The sequence below is a fragment of the Mycteria americana genome, chromosome 11 (assembly GCF_035582795.1).
Source record: "Mycteria americana isolate JAX WOST 10 ecotype Jacksonville Zoo and Gardens chromosome 11, USCA_MyAme_1.0, whole genome shotgun sequence".
NCBI lineage: Eukaryota > Metazoa > Chordata > Aves > Ciconiiformes > Ciconiidae > Mycteria > Mycteria americana.
The window spans coordinates 24,628,651-24,649,667 of record NC_134375.1 but is presented as its reverse complement, the minus strand read 5'-3'; the positions used below and the strand labels follow the sequence as shown (position 1 = coordinate 24,649,667).

Sequence of the window (21,017 nt, the reverse complement as noted above, 5' to 3'; positions counted from 1 at the left end):
TGGACCAAGACCGATTCCCAAAACTGGAGCAGTAACTACAATTAGAGCAAAAGGATGCTTGTAAAGCAGTAAGAATCAATTTATTAACCCTGAGGTGTTGTCACTGGAACAAGTCACTAACTCACACACTGGAACTGTCAGCTGAGGTAAGCCATTGCCATTGGGGTTTTTTGTTTGTTTTTAAGATAACAGTCCAGAACCCATAAAGCATATTTAGTTTCCAAGGACAATCAAGTTAGTTTTGCCCAACTGTTCTATCAAGACAAGACAGACAGCTACCATTAAAAGGACGCAGCTCTCATGCTGCTTCTCTAGAGTAACTATTGATCACCTGGGGATAAACATTCTCGTTTAAGATACCTCCAGCCAACTCTAAATATCAAATACAGGTTGCAATTTGACTTCTTTCACTTTCTTGCTTATGAGAAGAAAGCAACAGGCTAGAAAAAAAGTCTTGAACTTATACAGCCTACAACTGATATATTTATTTTTGGTTTGCATTTGGGGGGAGAAGAGGGAAGAATTCTGGGTGCATAAGCTTTGAAAGAGATTGTCTCAACTTAGATCTGGAGGAGCCTGGTCAAAAAAAGGCTCATTTCTGTGCCCGAGATGGAATTTCACGATCATAACAAGCAGTCATATCCAAACCACCTATCACGTCTATAAGGTTAAAGACTTAGTATACAATCATTAATGGCCTGTCCTTAAACCACTGCTGAGAGAGAGTCCATATGGAACAGCAACTATTGCCCTACAAGCTACTTTTGGGAAGACTAACAGCTAGGCAATAACTATGATGAGGAACCCTCAAATCTCTCCTACTGTGTGTCAGGTTCAATGAACCTCAATACCCTAGCCAGACCAAGAATCACCCCTGCAGGAGGAGGAAGATGGAAGGCAGTACGCAAGCTGTTTCAGTAACACTATACCTGTTCCACGCAACAACTTCACAGACTGCTAAAAAACCCCACCACCATAAGCAAGGTGAGAGCCAGAACAGAGTATCTGTTTTCTACAAGAGACAGAAGACAACTGCAAGGCTTCGGTCTCAGCAAACATGAAAAAACACCCTCATATACAGCACTTGGCAAAAGAATGACAGAAGTTTTGCTGTCTATTGCTGGAGCAGCTGCATACGACACTTATTGTAAAGCCAGTGAGGAAGACTGACCATGGTTGCTTTCCGTCTGTCAGATACTCTTAATTATAATTTTATTACAGAAAAAGTAGACAAAGAACCAAGAACACACATCTTAGAGTTAAGAAAATGTCCATATACGCTTCTACCAAACAGAAAAGCTTCTTCACAGAAAAGTTAGTGCTTATCTATGTTTTACCTATGTAAAAAAAATAGAATTTTTTTTCATTCAGTCTCATCATATTTATGAAAATAGTACATTCATTATCAGCATCTACCTACATGGCGGTTTCACTTACTTTTAAACGTAGCGTGTGTTCAAGGCCTAGTTCATTAGCTGAAAGCCGTAGATCAACATCAACAGGGTAGGGGAAGCATGCTGCATCAGTTTCCAGTATCACTGGGCTCTGTGGGTCCTTAAAGTTAACATTTTCAGCCTGAGCAGTATTAGGAAGCTCATGATCATCATTGTCCTGTGCTGGAATGGATTCATATTCATATTTTTGTCTCATATCCTCTTCAATTTCATCAGTGCTTAATCCTAAAGCTTGATTTACAGACCGTGCCAACGATGATTCCAAGTGTCCTGCACTAGCTAGTGTTTCTAAAAGCAGTTTAATGAGGCCATGTGTGTCAGTAACAGCAGGGTCGGATACATCTTGCTGCCTCAAGTCAGTATCATGTCCACCAAGACCAGTATTAATTGAGAAAACCGAGTGTGGCGAATCCGAGGTTCTGCCCCCTTAGAGTAGGGGGAGGAGGGGAAAAGTAATCCATTACTAAGTTTTAAAATAAAAGCAAAACCAGATCCCCCCCCAACACCTACCACATACCCACAGTCTCACTCTTCAGCATCACTTCATACAGTAGACATACATTTATTTTCTCAACAAAAATTTTGAAACAGCTAGATGTTGATAAAAGGGCATTTTCTAAAGCTAATAGTCTCCCCCAGATAAATAACTGCGTTTTTTTAGGTCATTCAATACCACACTATTTTATGTTTTAATAGAAGTCACATGCTATGATCTATGTATTTTATGGAACCCTTGTAAAATTCTCCATCACTTATTGAGAGAAAAATATTAGTTTGAGCAAAATATTTACTTCTCTCCATCCTATCACTGTTGCTCCGGAAGCTGACGAGTATCTTAATGCTTAACCTCACAAGTTACCTTAGACTAAGCGTAATTCTAAAACTTTACCACACCTATTTATACTAAGCGTAACTTTAGAACAGGGTTATTATTCTTCTACTCATCCCCTTGGGTGAGTAAATACCATAGGTATTTATTCTTCTTGGAAAGAGACAGGCCAAGGAACTACTTTAAGTACGTGATGAACCCCTAACTCATTTATCATATATGGAAATCTAATCATGTTTAGATACTTAAGCTCACAATAATTTAGGTAAGATTTTTTGCAAGACAAACAAATTACTTTTAGGGTTATATAAAAACATGGAATTCAAACCATAGATAGATGTTGCTGTTTTGGTACCCTTGAAGGAGTTAAGTCAAAATTTAAACAGATACTGCTGTGATTACAGTATTCACATATTTTACATTAACAGTCAATGTAAAAAGACCCTGAAGGTTCACAGACTTCCAAGCAGGAATCCCAAGATCTAGCATGTAGCCCACCCTCTGTCTCCTCCATCCACACATGCCAGTATCTTTTGTCCCTCTCCAAAGGGAAACTTATTCCTAAGATCAGCCACTTCCTCTTCCAAAGCAATTCATGCACCCATGAGAATGACTGGTGCTTGAGGTAATTCCCCCTCGTCTTTGTGCCACCCTTCTCCCCAGTTCTCCCCCTTCTGAAGGAGGCCTGTATCATTGCCTTGAGAAAAGGGTCAGGGAAACAGAAATCAAAAGGGGGATTTTGGCAGATCTTAAGTAAGTATCAGATGACATCTGATAAAATAAGCTACATAAAAATAAGCTACATCTCTATTGATAGAACTCACATCAATGTTTAAATGAACTACCATGCATTAAAATATCCACAGTATGCAAAAAATACTCAATCTGTAAAGATTAAATGTTAAGTATGCTTTGAATTACAATGTTTAAAGAGGAACTCAAAACAAAGGCTTTCTTACCTTCATACTGACAACTATTCTCTGAAGATTCACTCATTTTTAAGTATTTCCGCAAATTTTCAGACTGTTTTTCCAGCTTCCTTTTCAGACCACTTTTATTTCTAAGGTCTTCAGAATCAGAATCTCCACCTACATTTTTTTTCCTACACTGGATTAAGTTAATAAGTTCTTTGAGTCTATCAGGATCATAATCTCCAGAATGAGGCAGTTTTCGCTTGGCAGCAGTGGCTTCGTATTTTGCACGAATTCTTTTCCCGCTTCTTATGTTGGCAAAATCAGAGTCTTCTTCTGTGGCTTCATAATCTGAGATGGGACTGAACTGTTGAAGTTTCCGATTGCCCTCCATCAATTCCTTAGCTCTAGAAACAGGTAGTTGATATGCCTCACAACCAAAAATATAGTTTTGCAAGGAGCTGTCAATATGAGATTTATTTTTTGGAGCAGAATAAAGAAATTTTTTGTCATCCAACCGTGATTCATACCGATATAATACAAATTCTCTATATTTTCCAGAGCCACTACAGCATCTTTTCAAATACTCATTTATATACTTTTCCACAACAGCATTGAAATCTGCAGTAGTGTCTTTACGAGACTGGATTAAAGCAAAATGTAGAGACTGAATAAACTTTGTGAATTCTGGAATGATTTCCTGATTTTCGTGCAACACCACGGTAGTTGAATTTTTCTGTGTTCCAAATAGAACACTTTTTTGTGCTGCCATAGGAGAAAAGGGAATTCACAATTAAAATCAAATCATAACGCTATAAATAAATGATGACTAGTTAGCAATATTCTGTCTTATACATATTTGGTGAAACACAGTTTGGAATGACTGTGGAGAAATAACCCAAAAGCCAGGAAAGGAATTTTTTTTGTGAAGTAACCAGCTTTAAAGCCTACTTAAAAGTCAGCCTACTCATAGTCATGATGAACTGCTCATTTTCCTAATTTTGTGGTAACCTGTATCCTAGATACACCTGTTGTGTCCAATTTAAACCGCTTTACTGGCCCTTCTAGAAGGCAGCCACTTCAAAGGCTTACTGAGGTTTACTAAGCAGCAGCCCAACAGCTCCCTGCAAGAAACGGGGGAAGCATTACTCCCTCCTGTGCAATCCCGACACGTTCATTGTGCTGCTTCTAAGTTCACTGCACCCTTATAAAATGATTCAGCTTACTAACCCAGCAGAAACCTATACAGTTTTTTCCATTCCTTTGCAGAGAATACAACTCACTAAATCGAAGAGATGAACAGGAGCAGGTGCCAAGAGCAGGATTTCCCTGTCCTGGGAAGCTGTTAGAACCTTTTACCACATCCTTGGAACAGCAGCTCAAGGAAGCTCTAACTTATATCCTCCTTTTAATTTATTTATTTATTCACAGTCTTCCCCCCTTCCAATCACAGACTGAAACTTTTCTCCATTCAACCATTTAAGCACCTCTGAAGACTCAAACCAGTGATTAACCTTGTGTTTGACAGAAATTGAAGCTCACAAGTCTTTGAAATGTCACAGCAGCAAGAACTGAAGTATTTTTAAGGAACTGGCATACACACTCTTTAAATGTCATCTTACATTGTATCTCCTCCTACCCAGTCTGTAACTGACTGAATTTTCACAATTGTTTCTTAAATAAGAAGAACGTAAGGGGTTTATTAAAATAAGAAATACAGAGATAAGAATCCAGGAAGCTGCCAAGACTTAGGACAAGAACTTCTTTGTAAAAGTGAAATGCCTGGAAAGAGCTATGTTTGGGCAATATCACTTCTAACTCACCACAGGCCAAAAAGGACTGCATTCTGCTGCTAGTACTACTTACTGCAAATTTCAACTGTAGAAGATTAACTTTAAAGTCTCATCCCAAAGCATTAAAGTTCTACTAAAGCCAAGTCCTTTCAGTCATCTTTTACTACTCGGTTGTATCAATATTTTCTTTGCTCATTTACTCAGTTTTTGGTGCATATCCCAACGCAAAAAAAAAATAATTACAGGTACATTAAAGACTTTAAGATGTTTTGTCCTTAATGTTTTGATGGTTAAAGAAAGCCCTCAAACCTCTGAAGTGCAATGTTATTACTAATGCATAGATCTCTTGGAATACTGATGCTCAGTTCTACTAGAATATACAATCAAGAAATTTGAACAAAGTTTTACTTTCTAAAATATGAACAAACAAACAAACCTAAAATACGTAGTGTGATAATTACTTCTGTGAAGAAATAAATGCTTTTTGAACACCATCCCCATGACCATAACCAAAGCAAACTGTTATTCCTAGTTTATGCTGACAGGCTATAACACTACAAAGTCTTCAACAGAATATAAGCTACATTTAAATAAGCATGTATACAACACTCTCAACAGTGAGCAAACTTACTTAAGCTCATTATACCTCTAGGTTCTGGAAACAGAAACAATGCATGTAGCATGCGGGGCCGTCCAGTTTGGTGGTCTAGAACACAAGAAAGTAAAATCAGTTGAGAAGGAGACCACTATGCTTCAAAAACATTAAAAAACCCAAACCCCTAAAAAAAAAACCAACCAACCAAACCAAAAACCAACAAAGACAACTCAAAACCAAAAAACCCAGAGTATGCGTACCATAAGGGGATGTCATTTGCCAAGGAGAAAGAAGAAAAAGAAATCCTCTGTCCAGAAGAGGCTTCACAAGAACCTGTTTTCAAGCAAAAAAAGTATACCATTTCAAACAATCAAAGACGTTTGCTCACTATGAATACTCTTACTGTCTCTAAGCTAAATTCCATCACAGGTAGAGAACTGCTCTGATACACTACTTAAGAATATGCCAGCTAAGAAATTCCAGTGAGATCATGGATCTTGTAGTACGCCTCAATTACTAGTTAGTACAATTATTTTTAAAAAACAGGAACAGTCAAATCCGTTGCACTCACAAGTTTCTCTTTCTCTAGTTTTTGAAGTAAACCCTCCAAGCGACTACCAGAACGGGACTTCTCCACAACTTCATAAAGGCTACAGTACATGCCGTTCTTCAACACTGACGTGATATAAGGGTAGAAAGAGAAGATAAGAAAAACAGAAACAAAACTATAATTCAGAAAACTTTTTAAAATTCTAAATTAAAAAAAATTAAGCTAGAACTATTTACCTTCTTTTGCTCCTAGGTAAGTTTCTTTATAGAACAATACTGGTGAAATTTTCTTCTTCAATTGATCAATGCTTACAACTTTTTCAACCTCAAGCTTCTCGGGACTGGAGATGAAAGGTGGGGGGAGGGAGGGGGAAAAAAAAAAAAAAAATAAAGACCTCTTTTTTCCCCCCTGTAGTCCTACGCTCATTAACCAAATAAGAACTATCAAACACATGCTCTTAAAAATCAGTTCCTTGGACTTTTTCATGAGGCAGTGGTGTGTATTCCTGCAAAGGTGTGTGTGTCACTTCAAAGGAAAAAAACCCAAACAAACGAGATGCTGACAGAGTTGTGTGCATGAACTAAAAGAAGCTCTGGACATGCAGGACTCAAAGAGTCTAGTTGGACACATTTAAAGCATCTCATCAATCTGTATTTTAGATTTTCATCTGAATATATCCAAAATGCACCAGTCTCTACTAGAAAGAGTTTTAACACAGCAATATTTTAAACTTACTCTTTGAATGGTAATACTCACAGCTTACACGGAAGGAAAGGACATGCTGCTGATTTCAAGGAAACGTGGCACAGAAGTTTGCCTTTATTCCAAAGCTGTCCCCTCCATAATGTATAGTTAGATTTATCTAAATTAAGATGGAGAAAGACAGACTAAGTGAAACCACTTGCTAGGTGGGACTGGAAGGAAATGACAGTAAAGAGGCTGCTGAATCTCCAAAAACAGTTTAGGGAAAATTTCATACTAATACCAGACCAGATAATAATACGTTAAATAGTAAATTAAAAGATAACAGGGTGTTTACAATCCTATCTTGGTTTGACCTGCTCTGAGCAGAGTAAAGGAGGTTGGTATGTTCCCTGTACCTGTCTACATAAGCACGGCCTTGACGTCAACATCTGTGGAATGACAGCCTCTTTCCTTACCTTAACTGTCAACAACTTTCATACATATTAATATTTTGCTTGAATGAGGTTCAAAAGAAAAGCAGGACAGGGGATCACATTATTTGAAGCGCCATTGAACAGCAGATTTGGGAACAGAAGATAAGTTCTTACTACACTACAAGCAGAAAAGGAGGGGAAAAAAGACTTTTGGTTTTGTTCAGTTCTGGTTTGTTCTGGTAAAAGAAGATACACATTAAGGTGACTGTTCCATCATCCGATATCATGAAGAGATGCCTGCAATCAGTACGGTACAGGATAAAACTCAGGTATACAGCCTGCATAACTAAGCAATCGTTCCAGTTAAAGACAAATAAAACTACCTGGGGAAAAAAGTCCAAAACCTTCCGTGTTGGTATCATAAAAGCAATACATTTCAATTCATTCTTACCTGTACTTCTATCTGTGTTGAAGCTGTTTGATCTAACAAAAAGAAAAAAGACAGAATGACTAGCTTGAGACAGAAACTTCTGGCTACTAGATTTTACACTAAGGATATTTTATCAGTCTCACAAAATAGCAACACTGATAACTCGCTCTCTAACCTCAAGCTATCACCGCTGCAGCATCTTGTGCTATTTTAGATAGCTTGAGAACTATTTTTAGCACTACATAGTAGAGCCCCCACAGCTGGATGCCTTCCTATCAGCATAGCTATCATATTGTATCTGTAATCAACTACCCATTTAGATATTCTCTCCACAAGCATAAGACGGCACCAGTGAAGAGTTCAGTGACAAAGTATACGGAACATTTTTTTAGAATACCAAGCAAGCTAATGCTGTGAACATTTTTACGTCTGAATTTCCCCAGTTAAGCAAAAAACCCACTTTATACAGGGATTCCACCTCAGCAGAAGGCAAGTAGGTGAAAAGAGCAGAACTGCTTCCCACAGGGGCCAGCCTGCTGCATAAAACCAATTTTGGCACCTCTTGCTTTGCATTAGAAGTATTTATTATGCTAAGTCCCTGTGACATGTCCATTCATTTCAGCACTGCTCATCTACATGAATTCTAAGCTACTGCCAAGAGCTATGAGTTCTTCATGCTGCATGCAGTCTTTCCAAAACTCATTTCCTAGCTTACCTTGATGGGGGCAAGAATTTTGGTACTTGCACCATTTCATCTTTGTAAGTAAACGAAACCACAGCGTAAGGACAAACATGTCTTGGTCTTCGCCTTATCTCATCAAAGCCATATTCATAAAAATAGTACTAGAAAAAGAAGTGAACACAATGTTAAATTAGAAGTCTGGTAAACTGTATTTTGCAAATATACTAACAATCCATGGCCTTTCTTCAGTAAAGGGTGTACTCTGTTTCACAGGAATAGCTTACAAATATTCCTCATGGGTAATTATTTAAATAAACAAAGGGAGTTTCTTTGAAAGCCATTCTGCTAAACATTAACTGGTATATAAAACAAGTGATAAGTTACCATAATAAATCTCATTTATATTCCTTTTACCAACAGCCTATTTCTTCAAAAGCTGACACCTAAAATAAGGAAGCTTTTAAATGCCATTCTCATATGTACTTTAATAACACAATCAATTAAGGTAATTTTTTCACCTTCTCCTCCCTCCTTTATCAAACACTGACAGGATGGATGCTACTTCAGGAGCTAATCAAGAATGAAAAAGTAATTTTGCAACATTTATTTGAAAGTATATTCTTGATGAGGTAAGGGACAATTAACAAAAAGAAATTCACTGAGAAAAGTAAAACTTGCTATGAGTTTTGGAATCCATCCTTAGTTCAGTCACAAAACTCTAATGTTAAAGAACAATGTTAATTAAGGGAAGTTTGTAATGAGAAATGAAAACATACGTTTATTTTCTAGCCATCTGATTCAGCAGCTAGATTTCCAGCTCTGATTTACAGAAATCAAAAGAAGTTGTAATGCTGAAGAGAATGCTTTCAAGTAAGTATCCTGAAATCTATGGACTTGATGGAATAATCTGACTGCAAGATTACTGTAACAGAGATGGGACAGTGGGAGGAACAGAGATGCTTGGAACCGATTCCATTCTCTCCTCCCTCACTATCTCCAAACCTGACAATTTGGTAAGGGAAACAAAGAAGAAAAAGGGGGGGTGGGGAGGTGGAACAAGGAAAATGCTGTTCTTTCCTAGCCAATGTTTTCCTTTTTAGGAGTCTCACTTAATGCCCACTAGCCAGTTCTACTTTTACACTTCAAACTCCACATATGATCCCCTCTCCAGGGAGGAGAGGGGATAATATAGAACTACGTTTCAGTCCCCATGTATGTTCCCTAGCTATTTCCTATTCCACCTACATCCTAATCTGAAGATCTTCTGCATCAGGTCCAGGTATATAAAAGGGAAACAGGAGAGGCTGACATGTTGCTCTGTAATTTCTAATACAGGCACCTGTGGGCTACTGCTAAACATACACCAGACTGCAGCGTTACAGGACATGCTCAGTATTTGTTACATCTTCAGTGATTTTATCTCCATCATTTCAAAAGTTCTGTTTATAAAGTTCTTATAGAAGAATTCAACATGTGCTTAACTTTCCTCTACCTGAGTAAGTTCGTAGGCTCGATAAGCCAACAAGGAGGTTACTTTATTTGCATTCTTTGAAACATGGCACTCATGCTTTGGTGTTGGATCTAACGCACTCTTTACTGTTGATTCCATTGCCTTCATACCAATGTGGTCATATATGCTTTTCATTTTTCCCTGTAATAAAGCAGAAGAATTGTAAGCATAAGCTTTTTCCTGAAAACTGTCAAATTGCTTCAAGTACCAAAGGAAGTACGAACAGGGAGATGAAAACAGGCCATTAAAAAAGCCATTTACAGAAGTACATTATTTTCATACTTTCAAGGAAAACAAGACATTTTCACCTCTTACAAAAATTTATTATGCTTTATTCAAGCTCAGTGTCAACACTGGATTTTAAATCTGGTAGGGTTCTGGTTTCTCTATAAGCAGATAATTGTGTAAATGGAAGTTCAGTAAGTTAGGCTAAAACCACCTTTATTGTATCAGTAAGCAATATAATCCATCAAGAATAAGCAAGATAAATTTACCTTTATTATTTTAAAAACAATCACATCTCCAGTTGCTCCAGCTTCTAGAGGATTAGGCTGCAATAAATCAGCATACCTGGAGATATATACACCTGAAAAGAGTATAAAAAAAACCACAAAACAAAACCAACCATGTTATGCTGTATGTTAAAATGTTATTAAAAGTTTAAGCAGCATTACACGGGATTAATGCTCAATGTATACCAAAAAATACAGCTACAACAATCTTTTTGGAACATGATCAGAGAAAGGTGTAAGGGCACGTTCACAATTTGCAACTTCAAGACAGCAGAGTAAGTGTTTACTTGCACCCACTGCAATATGAACCACCACAGCAGACTGTGGGCACTAGCCGAGTTTGAAAGGAGCACACCCACAGTCCTGAAGGTGCTGTGACCAAGAGGACAAGCCCTGCCCAAAGGCTATACAGCTTCTACTTTCAGGTGGTGTTTTTGAAACAGCTGAGGTCTTTCTGCACAATGTCCCGTTGCACAATGTGGAGATAAGCAGTGAAGGTATGACTGAGAAATAAGGCAGGAAAACACCGGCATCCTCAGCAATCTCTCATCCTACACTGTTGACAAAAATACAGTTTTGGAATCATGAATTGACACTCAAATGGAAGGGTAAAATAATTTCTTGCTTTTCAACACTTCAACCATAACTTCATGGATTTGAAGGCCTCAAACACACACTGTTATTTGCTGGTCTAGCCGACTACCTCGGATCAAATAACTGTAACTGAACTCAGGTACTCAGAAAAGCATCCATTTTGCTTAGGTTCCTCTTATTCCAAGTCTGTATTTAATGGCTTTGATAAATTGCTCCAGAACCTTTACTGACTAAAACAGTAAAAAACTATATGCTCATATACCTTTGTTCTCCCCGCCCCCGCATCTGTTCTGCTTTCAACATTCATATTGGCACCTCTGTAGCATGCTACTCTTACAGAGAATGACAAAATTATTTCTTAATTTTCTATTTGAAAAGCTTTGCAAAAGGAACTCTGCATCTTGCGCTTTCAAATCTCTTAACACCTTGTGACTCTTCCAAGTCCCCAGTTTATCTACGCTCTTCTTGGACTGATGGATTCAAGAACTTTAGTTCTATCCTCATCAAAACTAAGCTGAGCTACTATTTCCATCAGGTATTTCTGAATGTATATACATGCATATATGTATGTACAAACACAGAGAGGCACACAGCCATAGACTGCATTAGTTCTTTGGCCTCCAAATTTTACTGGGAAGACATGATATATTGGTTTGACCTAAGCCAAAATGAGAATGAGGTCTTCCCTTTGGGAAAAGAATTTAAATGAACTAGTCAAAAACAGAATGATGAAACAATGTTCTGATGTCAATCTACTTTGCTAAAAATACCTCGCTGGGATGTTCCTGCAATAAGTGATAGAAAAAGGACTGAAAGTTTACACAGCTGCATCACATTCTCTGCTAATTCATACTGCATAATACCAGCACATATAATCCAAAGAATACTTACCCATGGAAGGGCTGCCGAGTACTGTTATTTTGGAGTGGCCCACCTGCAGCCCCTTTTCGCATATGCTTTGGATCTGAAAAGAACAGACATTTTTTAAGCAAGTCTATCAGGAAAGCCAGAGTATGAACAGAACAAACAGTGAAAAACAACAATTATAGAATTTTGATTGAGCTAGAAAAACCCCCAAAACAAATCCCCAAAAAACCCTTACAAACAAAACCACCCAGAGGTAAGACTAGTCTGAATTACTATTTAAACTGTGCAAGTCAAACATTCAGTATGAAGCAGTCACACAGACTCACCTGTATCTTAAAAAAAACAGCCTCCCTATACCTTAAACACACTTTATGAACATTACTTGCTTTTAATACACAAAGCAGAAGTAAAACTGCCAAATGATTGAATACTTAAGAAATCCTGACTCTATAATAGCAGAAAAAGCACAGAAATTCCCTTTCCATCACTTTCATTAAAAACATATGATGAAAGAAGAGACACAGAAGATAAGGTCCATCTTCTAATGTTACAGGTTACCTTCTCCTTAAGGTAACCTCTTCTTGACTTAAAAAAAAAAAAAAAAAAAAAAAAACAAACAAACAAACAAAAAAAAAAAACAAAAAACACTCCAAACCCTACCAAAAACCAACTGCAATGAAAACACGTGACATTCCTTTTCAATTAAAAAAACCCAAACACAAAAGCAATAAAAACCCACATGCCATCCAGAAAATCTATCCTTTTATTTATAAAACAGAGCCTAAACCAGAGAAGATACTTTACAGAGACATGTAAATGGAGCACCTTAAATAGCAGAGAATAAAGGATTTAAATGGTGACATAGTATCATAACTCTTTCCCATCCTTCTACACTTTCCAGTGCTGAATTTTGCAAAAATAACTTAAGGATTAATAAGTGTGTCAATAAAAACACTCAGTTTAAAAAAACCCAAAACCTCTTAATTGAAAAAGAAGAGAAAGCATTTTATAAGCAGTTTTGTTCTTACCTCAGGTCGATCAACCATCAAAAACGCATAGGTTTCAGAAAGCTCTTTTTCTAGGCGACCATCAAATTTCAGCTCTCTGCGTTTTTCTGTGAACTATTATTACAGAAAGTTCTTAACACATATAGACAGATTACTGCTGTCACATTCAAGTGTCAGTGTTTTAAGGCCACATCTATGTTAGCAGATCCAAGTGTACAAAAATAATCAAAAGATAATTTGAATGAGACTATAGTAAGCTAAAATTAAATTTCAAAAATGTTATACTCGTGGGAAATACCACTGGCTTAATCTGCCCAAAGATTTCTTTCTTTAAGGAAGAGACACTCTCCAAACAAACCTGTGCAGTTATGTTTTAGTGTTATCTTTGTAGCGTAACTATCTAGAAGCGTCCAGCTCAATGCCTTCCATACGATCTTTGAAATTCCAGAAATAAGCCTTTTTCTCTTTTTAGGAGACAGACCGTTATCTTTTATGTTATGCACATACTTTTGCAGTTGCACCTCACTGCTACTGAGGTGGTTTTCATCAGTTGCGATACTCCTTAGCTGTAACCATGAATCATAAACGTCATAGTAGCAGGAAAAAAAAAAAAAAAGCTTCAGAGTTTACCTTATAGTTTCAAGATAATAATTATAGCAACCCAGTTATATATTCTGTTACTCCATACGTGAAGCTTTTTAGCACTGGAACTGAAAACTTCTTTCACAGTTATGAAAGCAAACCAAGGCTGGATTTAAGAGACACCAGATAAGGTACAGCAGAAGTGCTTCAACCAAGCTGCTCCACTTACTAGTTCAAATAATCAACTCTTCTAGGTGGTACTTCTTGGAAAACAACAACATTACAGAGACTATGTAAACTTAGTATGAGAAAAATATTTTAATCTTAAGTTTCACAGGAAGCATCAGGCCTTTCAAATAAGACACTAGAACATCCTTCCAGGTTATTAAAAATACATAAAATTTACGAAAATTCTTGAAAACTAAAAATGCACAGAGAAAAGTGGTGCCAAATACAATTTTTCTTTTAGTCTTTTTTGAGTATCTGGCAGGCAAGATTTTATGTCTATGCAGTAATAAACTTGCCTGAAAAATGGCTGCTTACATTTCTGGGGTCGTGAGTTTGCAATTAAATAGCAAGCACGTAAGTAGAAAATAGTCTCCAGGTCTTTGCCTCTAGACTCAGAAAAAACATTAAATTTCATTTGACTTGTACCTTATTCATAAAGAGAAGCCACAAATATACTCACTTCCTTTTCCAACAGTTCACTATGAACTAAGCTGGCTCTCTTGTAGTTAAAATTGGACACTGAACTTGGTTCCAAGTAAGATGAATGCAGAATCTTCACAATATCCTCAAACTCTCGAGAGCCTACAGCTACTGGCTGAAAGAGTGCTATAAAAGAGAAGAAATGAAATAATAAGCTCCAATACACATCTGAAAAAATTCCAAAATCTTCCAGTTCATTGACCATTTATGCATAAAGACAAATTGTTCATTATTCAATTTAAAATACTAAGAACACCTAAAATATTTGAAAAAGATGGAATTTAGGCTAAAAAGTGTAAGTTAAAGTTGCCTAGAATTATAGCATCTTAAAAAAAAAAAAAAATCACCTTTCTTTATGCTTTTTTAATATTACTCTTGAACAGCTAGTTCTCAGAAGTTAATAAGGGAAGCACCTCAAATCTGAATTTACTCTTTGAAAACATCTGATATGTATTGCAACACACTGTAATTAAACTTTTAGAACTTTAATTAAACTAATTAGCTCTTTTAATTAAGAACCAGGAACAAATTGTTCTAATAAAAACCTCAACAACAGTTTCATAGCTTAGCCTCGCTTTAGAACCGTTATGGGGCTTTTTGTTTGTTTGCTTATGGTAATTAGGCTAAATATTAATAAATTCATTACTGTCTTGAGAAGTCCAGTAAGCCCCTATTAGTAAAAAACCACACGTCCTGTGTTCATGCTTTATGATCTTATCCCTTACGATAACTGCTTTGAAAGGAAAGCCCTTCATTCGTGGTTGTACAGATCCACCTTCGGGCAACCCTGTGCCTAGGCTCACACGGTGAAGCGTTCTTCTCCCCCAGCTTCTGGAGTTGCACTTGGGTACTGGCAGCGACAAACTGATCAGACGGACAACGCAAGAGCGGGCCAGCAGAGAATCGCAGTGCGCATTCCGAGAGTAATGTCGAGGCAAGTAATACTCCTGGGGGAACTGAGCTAGTTCAGTACGGCGAGTGTTTTTCTCCCCAGGATAAATTCCAAAATACTCACAGAAAGGGCAGTATTTTTGTGGTATTTGCAAACTTCAGACAGAAAGTATTCCCAACGGGTATTTCTGAGACTGCTTTTGCTCCTTTTGTAGGAGGGCCCACTTTTCTCCACCAAAACAAACCCCCAAACCACCACCACCTGAAATCGCTAAAAGTTACAATAGTTAGGAATGAACTACAATAGTACTAGTCTCACGTAAGAGGTAATCTACCATTATTCAAACAGCAAATTAAATTTAATTACATCTTTAGAGTGTATCTCCAACTTCATTAAATAATATGGTAGTAGATTTAGATAGTAATCTTTTCCTCATTTGCAGGAAACATTTACTGCATTAGCCTCAATAGAAAACAAATGTTCTAAATGAAAACTGAACTGTTTTGTGTTATCTAGTAAAAGCTGCATTTACACACACACTTTATAAGGTAATAACCACATCCACAAACTAAAGTAAAGCAATGATTCCAACGCCAGCAACAATGAGTAAGTGGTTTTTTTAAGAGTGGAAGTTATGAAAGTGATTAAGAAACCGTTCTTATATAACATGCTTTTTAGTAACAATGCCTTCATTCTTGAAAGGCTGACAGCAATATGGGAGGAAAGATAATTGGAAGTGAATGAAATTCTCAACTTAGTATTGCCAAGATTGAATGCACTTGTACTGAAAAGAGAAACACTTACTAGTAAAATATAGAACAAGCCTACGACAGATATACACACACTGGAAAAGCACCTCCTGTCCCACCCCATCCCCAAACACTCCTAGATCTTTCTGCCAAGGAGTTATTAAACCCTTGTGTTGCAGTGCACAAGTTTCACATATTGCCTGCTCCTCTTCTGTCTAAAAGGGCCAGTTAAGGCAGGTTACCAACACCAACTGCTGGGTTCCTTAATTTCCTGTTTCCTTAACAGTGTTTACTGTACCGCACCCCTGCTCTCTCCTTCCCCTTAGAAAGGCATGCTCAAACCCAGCCTACTTCTTCCATCTTGAGTCCAGGCAAGCAGAAAACTCTACAGAACTAGCTAGAAAGAGTGTCCACAAACGCTACGCAATGTCTTGCCTACTTCCCAGACGCAAATCTAGAAAGAGGCATATTATTACATCAATTAAGATCCTGTCATTCATTCGAATATTGTCAATTATGTTCCCATTTGTGTTTAAACATTTCCTGCATTCTGGAAAGTTCTGACGAGTGAGCTGAGACAGAGTTGCCCAAGAACAGCAAGTCCCCCTGTTCTTCAGCTAAGGGAGAACCTACATAACTACGACACAATTAGCTCTCAACAGATTTATCAAAGAGCTCTACCTAATGCCTTAAATTATGGAATACAGCAAATTAGAGATTTTTTTAAAGACTGTTGTGGTTTTTTCTTCAATTTCTTAGCAGAGGACTGAAAGTATGTTTTACTACTATTGTTACTTATTATCCAATAATATATATACACTTTCTTGTACTTCACCAAATTTATACCCCAAACAAACATCATGTAAGTTCACCAGAGATAGTACTGAACCTAGAAGAAGGGCTGTCGCTACCTTCATAAAGGCAGATCGAAACTGAAATATTTTTCAGTACTTGGACACAAAAGTCACTTTTGAGATTGCAATTTTTCAATTTAAGAACATACAGAACATTAAAACAAGACTGATTCCACCTAATTGATCACATCAATCCAAGAACAAGGCCTTACATCCACCTTTTAGTAGGAAAATGCTTAATACTCCACAAACTTCATGGTAAAGGAAATTCTATTCCTTTGATGTGCACTGCCCACTCAGTACAAAGTGAACAAGAACAGCAATGACACATATAATCTTGCCTTAGTTGACTTCATGCATAAATTAAGAGTGATTGGCTTCATGATCAGCTATTGACTGAGAAAAAAGGAAGGTGAATGAAATTCGTTGAATGTATAATCCTTACAGAACTAACACACTACTTAGGTTTTGAAGAGTACTTATAAACACCAGATTTTATCCTGTCTGCCTGACACCTTTTCATATATAGTAATGGCAGACAATCCACACTTGGTTTGAGAACCAGACAGCACACACTGAGTATTTCTTCTTCAGGGGCAGCCTGTTCATTTTCTATCTACTGCATTCTGTTCCTGAGTCGCCAAACGATGGATGGAGCAAGGAAAATCTGGTAGACTGACTGCAGGACAGCATTATAATCATGAAGTAAAAAAATAACTCACTTAGCTTTGAATTTCAGGTAAATTACCATATACAACAGTCAAAAAATTTAACAGTGCATGGCATAAGCTTCTTCTTCCTTGTTCGAGCATGACTCTTCAAATACACCGATGCTTCATGACAGGCTCAAATCCACTTTCACAGTTCTTCCAGAACTTGAGGCACTGCAGGCTTCAGGTTCTTACCAAAAACCTGAAACATTACCTACTGAGGTAACTCGCAAGGCAATACTTTTCAATTTGTCATCCAAGCATTGGTGCTAAAGGGCAGCCATTTCCTAAATGGTTAAGGTCACTATAGAAGGGCCTGTACCTCACTTCACAAGGGAGTTCAGAAGCAAGAAAAAAATCTGGAAAGTACTAAACTAGACCTTCTATAGCAGCCACCAAATCCTCTGTTCAGAGGCAAAGGATGAGATTATTAAGCTTATCTCCAGGCTGACATAACTTCAAAGACCAGTAGTGTGCGCATATATATTTTTCAGGCTCACTATACAAACCCGATGTGGGTACGCTGCACCTTTATTGGAGCCATGTAAATTAAACAGTCATTTATGTAAGGACTAACTTGCAGTATAACACATACAAGTCAATTATTGTGGGTTTTGCTGGCTTGCTCTGCAGAAGTAAAAATAAGTAAATAAATACTGGTTTTGTTTCATTTCTACCCAGTGTATCAGAACATACGTAAGTATTTTTAGGTGGAAACTAAGATTAGCTAATATAGTACCTAGTTGAGGGACAGACATTAGACTGGATGTTCAGATGCATGTAATTCCCTAGAGGCTTTAAGTTTCTCTTTCACAGCTGTCTGATGCTTCAACTTGAGAAAACTGAGTTTGAAGGTAGTGGGTTTGTGTTGTTTTGGGTTTTTTTTCCTTTTGTTTTTAAGTCAGAATGTGAAGAAGAGGAAGAAAGAGACATTCTCTTTAAGGAATCCTGAACTAACTTTCAAGTGAAAATATGTAAGTTACTTATTATCAGGTAGGTTGGCACAATGCTAGCACTCTTCGCAAACAAGCGCTCCTGGTACAAAAACTGCATTGAGAAGCATCCTTTTCTTTAAGTCTTCATTTTTTAAGACTAAGACCAAAAATCTGTGGTGCTAATGAACCGTAATGTTGTCACTTATGGGATTTTTTTTCCAGCCCAAAACGTCTTTTGCTCTCAAAAGGTCTAAGTAGTTATCAAGTTCAAGGATTGCCCCATGTAGAAATAGCAAGTAGCAAATAGCAGATACGCATCTCTACCGAAGGTATGGAGAATTAGAAGACAAAAGCCAAAGCAAAATGAAACATCAAATACTATTGGGTAGAAAAGGGACGACCTAGACCTCCAAGCAAGTACTGCTAAGACTTTCATGGACAAAAGCAAGACCTTTTTCCCCCATTCAGCCTGAGAAACAGCAGTAATTTGTTAACTTGGTAGACTACGGTAATAAAGGGCCAACCTTTACCAACAAGCAACCCCTTAAATGACTGGTTGCTACTTGAGCACGTTTTTTGGAATTCCCTTTTAGTATGAGGATCACTCATAGAGTTCAGTAAGTCAAAAAATGCCCTTCCAGTGTTTCATCTTGACAATTTGTTTTCCTCATCCTATTAAACAAGGATCTTTGAAGTTTCAGGCAGACTTGGACACCTGAGAAGATCTAACAATCAAATTAGAAGAGGCCATGCCAACCAGCTATAGTACTAAGATTAAAAAAAGAGGTAAGCTATTCAAGAGAGCATAACACCGTTACTAAACTGTATGTACCAAGAAAACAGAAACTTTCAAGACAGTTTTAAGTAGGAAAACAAATGCACACACACATTAAAAAAAAAATAAATCTCACAGCCAACCCTTCTTACAGTTTGGTTTCCCAAATTCTTCCGCTAGGGGGGAAAAAAAAAAAAAGGAAGTCAGAAGAAAGATTCTCTGTGACAACCAACCACAGTTAGTTTTAAGAAGTGTATTTCCTGCAGATGCATTTCTCCACATTAACAAGGTTCTTTCTGTTGACTTTCAGTCTCTCATTAGTCTCCAAATAGAGGTGGAGATAAATTCCAGAAAGGCTAAATAAGCAGCTAAGCCCTAAGTTTTCCAGGATTTTCCCCTTACATTTTTGTTTTGCAGATTCAATTTTTTAATTGCTTCACAATCAAAAATTGTTCCCAAAACACACTTTGGTGCTTAAAAAAGGAAGAAAAACAAACCACCAAAAAAACCCCCACTCCACCCAAATAACAAAGTCATCCTGTACAGATTTTATAGTTTGTACATGACAGCTCAGTCTTCATAATCAAGACAGCAGGTATCTCTCAGGATGGTATGTCCAAGAATAAAATGGAGGTTTAAAAGGCAAAACAAGGATAATTCCAATACAAGAAAGGATGGAGGAGGCTTCCATGTGTATTGTTATATGCTGGAATTTATGAATCTAGCCAAGAGAGCTCTTTTGAGAGGCACAGATGATATTCTGATTATTCTGTAATTTAACAAGATATATTTGAACACCGGTACTAAGCATGTTGTAAGCGTATGCCACTACAACATCAGACGATCAATGCAATACCAATCTTCTAGCTTAGTTCCAGAACTGATTTAATTGCATCACTTCTCAAATGCCAATACCAATCCCAATAGCAATTTGGTTGTCCTCAGAGATCATGCTGGCAGTTTTTATGCTAGCCCACTTGTGCTCATTTTGCCTACAACACGCTCTCTCAAAGCACTTTGCGTTACGGTATCACATGGTGTTAAGACCAACAATCAGCAACCATAAGCAACTATAAGACCGCAGGCACCATGAACAGAAAGGAGAAAGGTCTGTTTTGAGAATTTTGGAAACCGTTAAGTCGCCACTATGATTAAAATGTCCAAGAAGCGTTCTGTAAGCTGGAAGGGAAAGAAAAAAAGACAGGTAGACTAAAAAGTAAGCTCTTTAAGAATGGGTCAAATGACCTCGACATTAGCAAATGAATTTCAGAAGTAGGGTAAGAATGGCGTCCCCTTCTACCCTAGAAGACACAGAAGCCTGATGTTTGAACCACATATTCTATAACTTTTTTACACGCTGTAGGAGATGGTTCTGCATAGGCAAATGATGAATTAGATGATGCAAAAAGGTATTTTGCAGGTTTTCATTCACATTGGAACCCAATGCTAGAGAGAAACTTCAAATGTCTGTGGTTAAGTACTAAACGTTTCTGAGAGATATTTAAAAGGTATTCAAATGTAACCACACTTGGGTCTGACATATGGAAGTGCAAGAGGCACCATGTTTTATCCAGACATTTCTCTGTCAGATGAATAATAAGACTTTCTTTTCCTCCAAATCAACCCAGTCCTTTTTACAATGAATCTCTCCCAGAGCTGTATCCCCCCTCAGGGGGTAGCAATGGGAAAAAAAGGGAAGAAAAGAAAAAAGGGGACATTACCGCCAAAAATGGAAGGAGGGAAAGGGAAAGACTGGATAATGAAATAAACCTACCTTCATCTCTTCCTTACAGAAGAAAGCATTTCAAGAAGTTAGATGTTAGACTCTTCTCTGAAGAACTAGAAGCCTATGCGAACAGGTATTTTTGTGATGCGTGCTAAGTTACTGACCCCATGTTGCAATAGGTCAAGAACTGAGATAAGTTTCAGGGAGGGAATAAGACATGTCTTCAACATCACT

The 21,017-nt window shown here is 37.4% G+C and overlaps 1 protein-coding gene across 7 annotated transcripts in view; it reads right to left on the bottom strand.

Annotated features, from left to right (window-relative positions):
• Positions 1 to 21,017, bottom strand: part of TASOR (transcription activation suppressor) — a 34,667-nt gene that overhangs the window by 12,445 nt on the left and 1,205 nt on the right. For 4 of the 7 annotated variants that reach the window (XM_075514189.1, XM_075514192.1, XM_075514186.1 and 1 more), the window contains exons 2-15: positions 14,123 to 14,268; positions 12,874 to 12,966; positions 11,870 to 11,942; positions 10,367 to 10,458; positions 9,855 to 10,013; positions 8,396 to 8,523; positions 7,702 to 7,733; positions 6,889 to 6,994; positions 6,369 to 6,472; positions 6,154 to 6,257; positions 5,843 to 5,915; positions 5,619 to 5,693; positions 3,243 to 3,959; positions 1,438 to 1,880 (exon numbers count right to left, since the gene is read on the bottom strand). In XM_075514189.1, the coding sequence (XP_075370304.1) occupies positions 1,438 to 1,880; positions 3,243 to 3,959; positions 5,619 to 5,693; positions 5,843 to 5,915; positions 6,154 to 6,257; positions 6,369 to 6,472; positions 6,889 to 6,994; positions 7,702 to 7,733; positions 8,396 to 8,523; positions 9,855 to 10,013; positions 10,367 to 10,458; positions 11,870 to 11,942; positions 12,874 to 12,966; positions 14,123 to 14,268 (2,345 nt within the window). The remainder of the gene's footprint in view (positions 1 to 1,437; positions 1,881 to 3,242; positions 3,960 to 5,618; positions 5,694 to 5,842; positions 5,916 to 6,153; positions 6,258 to 6,368; positions 6,473 to 6,888; positions 6,995 to 7,701; positions 7,734 to 8,395; positions 8,524 to 9,854; positions 10,014 to 10,366; positions 10,459 to 11,869; positions 11,943 to 12,873; positions 12,967 to 14,122; positions 14,269 to 21,017) is intronic. The other 3 variants (XM_075514188.1, XM_075514187.1, XM_075514190.1) reach the window with 3 other exon arrangements.